At 49.7% G+C, this 5335-nt stretch overlaps 1 protein-coding gene across 1 annotated transcript in view; it reads left to right on the top strand.

Moving 5' to 3' along the window:
* Window positions 1-21: 21 nt before the first annotated feature.
* LOC103926018 (myosin-IIIb-like) overlaps window positions 22-5335 on the top strand; it is a 20830-nt gene continuing 15516 nt past the window's right edge. The window contains exons 1-3 of the mRNA XM_009334825.1: window positions 22-60; window positions 142-272; window positions 3053-3155. Of these exons, the coding sequence (XP_009333100.1) occupies window positions 22-60; window positions 142-272; window positions 3053-3155 (273 nt within the window). The remainder of the gene's footprint in view (window positions 61-141; window positions 273-3052; window positions 3156-5335) is intronic.

Below are 5335 nucleotides of genomic sequence, written 5' to 3'. Positions count from 1 at the left end.
GTCGGGGACATCCTTGTCGCCATGAACCCCTTCCAGCCCCTGCCGGTGTACGGGAGGGAGGTGAGTCCCCGCGGCCCCCGCCGGCCGGGCCCCGCTGACCCCCAGCCCCTTCACCACCTCTCTGCCACCGCTTCCCCCCAGGTCTCCGAGCGGTACCGGCACCACGAGACAGGCACGCTGCCGCCCCACATCTTCGCCGTGGCCAGTCGGGCCTACCACGCCATGCTGGGCCGCCGGGGTGGCGGGCCCCAGAGCCAGTGTATCGTCATCAGGTGAGGTCTGGGTGGGCAACCAGGCCGGGCTGGGGGCTCGCTGGAGCCAAGCAGAGGTGGGGGTCCAGGTGGCGGCCAACGAGCTCTCGTTGGGCTCTCCCTGCTGAAGTTTCAGGTGAAGTTCATCACCAATGCTGTTGGTGAGTCAAAATCCAGCTGCGCTTGCCACGCATTGCTCTTCCTGACCTCTCCATTTGCAAACGGAGGTGCGTGGCGAACAAAGCTGGCTTTTGTGGAGCAGCTCGGCTGCTGATGCTGGTAACGCAGCTGAATATGTCGGGTTTGCTTCTGGAGGGATGTGGCATTGGAAAGATTTAAACGACTCTGGGGAAAGCCATAGGGTGCTCTTCTTTGGTGAAACAAGTCCCACCGTAACTGCTGTAACAGAGGTTATACATAATGAAAGGAACCTGTTTTCCCAAAGTGGAGCTTCCCATATATAACCAAAGAGCAGGAGAAAGAAAAACGGAAGGTTTTTTGCCCTAAGACCTAAGGGAAAATCTTACTGTCATGGACAGTTCTCTGCAGTAGAAGGGAAAAAAATGGGCTCTTGTAACTGAATAGCGTACCAGTGTCACAAGCATTTAACTCCATGATGTTACTATTGTTCTGCCAAAACTGCAGGGCAGCATCAGCTAGTAGAGAAAGCCTGAAACAACATCAACTATAGCAGAGAAAGCCTCAAACAGCATCAAGGAGAAAGCCTCCAGACACTGACTGCGGGTATTGTAGAGAACAGTTTAAATGCGATCTCAGTTAAAATGTTAATTGCCAGCTTGTTTGATTTAATATTCCTTTCTTTATGTTGGCCTTCTGTTCATTTTATCAGTATTTTCAGTCTACATGGTGCGGAAATGACTTGCTGAATCACTGCTGAGTGTTGTGGTGGGACTGGGAGCTGACCTTGAAGGTGACTTGAGCCTCACTCATTTCTCTAGCCTGCAAGCTATCAGTGCTTGTGCTTTACATGAAGTCCTCTCATGAAGTGGTGGCTGTGGAGTCAGCAGGTAGAAGAGGTGCTGCTGGTAGGACTCTTAGGGATGGAGAACAGTCATAGCATTTGTCTTGGGAGATGGAAGACAGGAAAGAGTAACCTGTGGGCGTTTGCAAAGAAGTCAGCCGTCTGATTGTTTTCTGCCAGCAGTTTGTGGTCTCAGAGATGAGACACTGAGCTACTCCTGTGCATCTTGCAACCCTATTAACTGGTCTGTGAGTTGTTGTCACAGGAAGTTCATGGTTTTGCTCTGTGCCAGTGGTGAAACACTCATTAATAAGATTACCTGGCTTGAGCAAAGTTGAGGCAGAGGGGGGAGGAGGAAGTCACTCCTGTTAGACCACAGTTCATCAGAACAGCATGGGGACGCACCAGGCTCTGCTATTCTTTATGGTCTCTTTAGTCTCTCCAGCTTAGTCTGGGAGGTCTGGATGGCATGTTTCAGAGGTTGATGTTGAATGCAGCAGCTGCCCCCAGGTGACAAATGCTCATTGCAATCAAGTTGTCCTGTGCTGCAAATTCCACTGGCTCCTCTTGCTGTCCCAATCCCAACGGATGTTAGTCACAGCCTGGGTATGCTGTGGTATAGCAGTTGGGTCTCCTGGAGATGACTTTGCTTTTCTTCACAGCCTGGGGCAGTTACACACCTGCAGCTGGATAGTGTTTGCAGGACCTGGTGAAGCTGTTGTGCTTGTTGGAGGGTACAAGGACAAGCTTGAACCATGGGAGTGCTGACTGATAGTGCTTTCATGGAGGAAGGAAGTCACTGAAAACAGAAGAAAGATCTTACGTACTGAGCAGGGGCGCTGTCTGGATGGCATGTTCTTAAATGGCAAAATGGTCCTATTTTGTTTGTGCATATTCGGATAGTGATGGCCTGATCTGAGTTGAGTTGTAGTATTTGAGGTATTTAGCCACCTATGACACCTACTTGATCCCAAGCACAGAGCCACTGGGAGCTACAAAGTGTAAAGCCACACCAGGTGCTCAAAGGTCGGGTGTTGAAACAGAGACCTGCCCTCAAGTATACCTTCAGCATTTCCTGCATATTTTTTTTTTATGCATGCACTGAAGTTCTCTGCTGGTATGATGTTGTCAGTCAAGGACATGTTGTCTCACTGACTGTACCTTCCTCCTCCCAGGACTGGGGAAACTGCGCTTTCCAAGTGCTGCTTGTTTGACTTGGAGGTGGAGGTGCTGGGCACATGTGACAGCAGAGTGACGTGCACCGCTGCCGCTGTGGGTGTGTGGGCAGCTCTGTGGCCATGTGCCCACATTCTCAACCGGCTGATGCATATGAATGTGTGAAGCGCCTGAGATTTGAGATTGCCGCAGTATCTCAAGATCAGTACTCAGTTGTGTATATGACATGCATGGGGCAAATCTCTTTGAAGAAGGAGGAAGCTGTCAACTCCAGCATGTGTCGGGGAGTTGATGTATCAGATCACTTTTAAAGGAGGTTGTTTTCCAGAAGTTACGTAATTTTTTTTTCTTAAGAAACAGAGCAAATGGTCTGTCCTGTGCATCCCATCCAGAAGTGACGGCATGGGGTATATCTGTACTCCCTTGCAGATGGGGAAAAATTCCCCTGGGGAGGAATCGGGACCTCATGGAACCCGCTGTGTAAAGCTGTGGTGTGAGTTTGTACTCACACATGCAGTTCAGCTGAAAAAGTTGTGAAACATTTGGACAGGAGAGCACTCTCATATGATGGGGCACTAAGACATAAGGGGCAGAACAACTATACTTTACGGCTGCTGGAATTTCCTTTGCTTTTTCTTGGCAGTGGAGAGAGTGGTGCAGGGAAAACAGAGAGTACGAAGCTATTGTTGCAGCACATAATGAACCTATGCAAAGGCAACTCACAGCTGGAGCAGCAGATCCTTCAGGTAGGTCATTACAGGATGGTGCTTGATGCAGAAGCAGCACTGCTGCAAGACAATTTGCATTAGGCTCAGGAAGCCTGCTGATGAGTCACCACTGGAGGTCAGGGAGCAAATCATAAGGCAATGTAAGAAAATAGTGGATAAGGATGGTGAAATAGCTGACCGCAAATTAGAAGGGTTGGTGGTAGGTCAGTAATTCTGTTTGCTGGGAATATAGTGGTATCTTAAATGATAGAAAACCATTGCAATCATTTATCATGTTCTCTGTGACAAGGGATTAGGGGCATTTTCCCAAATAATTTCCTGTTTGAGGTAGATCAAGGACTTTTAAATCAAGACTTCATTTTTCTAATAATGGTACACAGAGATGGAGAATCCACACAGCCTTCAGTCACCTTTACTTGGCTATTTATACTTACTGTCAGCCACATACCTGCTAACTGGCTAACTTCATCTTCGCTATTGTCATATACCTTTGTTAGCTGATTTTGAAACGTATTTGTCTCTTTGGTCTGAAGTATTTCCACTTGAATTGCTCCCCAAGGAGTTGTGGGATTTTTTGAGCAAATCATACCTTAACCTTCCATGGGATAGATTAAGCAGAATAAGTTCTTGGACTACTTCATTTTAAAGTTTGTGTTTTCAGGTTTCCTGTAGAACCAGAGAGATCTTTCTCTGTGTGGTGCATTGACCCTGGCTGGATACCAGGTGCCAACCAAGCCGCTCTATCACTCCCCCTCATCAACTGGACATGGGGAGAAAAATACAACAAAAGGCTCGTGGGTCGAGATAAGGACAAGGGAGATCACTCAGCAATTACCATCACAGGCAAAACAGACTCGACTCGGGGAAATTAATTTATTGCCAATCAAAAGTCAGAGTAGAGTAATGAGAAATGAAACCAAATCTTAAAAACACCTTCCCCCAACCCCTCCCTTCTTCTCGGGTTTTACTTTACTCCTCATTTTCTCTACCTCCTCCCCCCGCAGCAGTGCAGGGGGACAGGGAATGGGGGTTGCAGTCAGTTCATCCCGTGTTGTCTCTGCCACTCCTTCCTGCTCACACTCTTCCCCTGCTCCAGCGTGGGGTCTGTCCCGTGGGAGACAGTCCTCCATGAACTTCTCCAATGTGGGTCCTTCCCACAGGCTGCAGTTCACGAACTGCTCCAGCGTGGGTGCCTTCCACAAGGTGCAGTCCTTCAGGAACAGACTGCTCCAGCCTGGATCCCCCACAGGGTTACAAATCCTGCCAGCAAACCTGCTCCAGCGTGTGCTCTTCTCTCCACGGGGTCACAGGTCCTGCCAGGAGCCTGCTGCAGCACGGGCGCTCCATGGGGTCACAGCCTCCTTTGGGGTACATCCACTTGCTCCAGTGTGGGGTCCTCCACAGGCTGCAGGTGGATATCTGCTCCTCCGTGGACCTCCATGGGCTGCAGGGGGACAGCCTGCCTGACTGTTGTCTTCACCACAGGCTGCAGGAGCACCTGGAGCACCTCCTCCCCCTCCTTCTTCACTGCCCTTCATGTCTACAGAGTTGTTCCTCTCACATATTCTCACTCCTCTCTTCTGACTGCTGTTGCACAGCAATTTTTTCCCCTTCTTAAATATGTTATCACAGAGGTGCTACCACTGTTGCTGATGGGCTCGGCCTTGGCCGGCGGCGGGTCCATCTTGGAGCCGGCTGGAACTGGCTCTGTCGGACATGGGGGCAGCTTCTGCCATCTTCTCACAGGAACCACCCCTGTAGCCCCCTCTGCTACCAAAACCTTGCCATGTAAACACTGTGCTATGCTTTGGGCTCTGGAATGGCATATTATTTCAATGTGTTATCATCCACGGTGGATCCAAGGTGAATGCCTGTGCTCCGTTGTGGGAATGTGGCATTGATACACCTGCTGGCTCCACTTAGAGCCGGCTTGGGCCATGCTGCCAAGCTGTTTTCTGACCTGAGCAGGTTCAGGAAGCAGGATAGCTGTGTTTGCTCAGCGTAGCGCCTGGCCTAATGGACCCTGAAAGACTTGACTGGCAATGCTTGTAGCCAGCTTGCAATTCCTCCATTGGAAACAAAGTTCACTTCAATCCAAGTGAGCTGCCCTTGCAAAACCTAGAGGTGACGGAAGAAATAACAGTCATCTTATTTGGTTCCTGTAGATCTATTCAAGGGCCAAGTTAGCCCTTTTGGGA

Source organism: Pygoscelis adeliae, unplaced genomic scaffold (assembly GCF_000699105.1).
Source record: "Pygoscelis adeliae isolate BGI_AS28 unplaced genomic scaffold, ASM69910v1 Scaffold102, whole genome shotgun sequence".
Taxonomy (NCBI): Eukaryota; Metazoa; Chordata; class Aves; order Sphenisciformes; family Spheniscidae; genus Pygoscelis; species Pygoscelis adeliae.
Note: the sequence above shows the minus strand (reverse complement) of the source record. Positions and strands in the feature narration are given on the sequence as shown.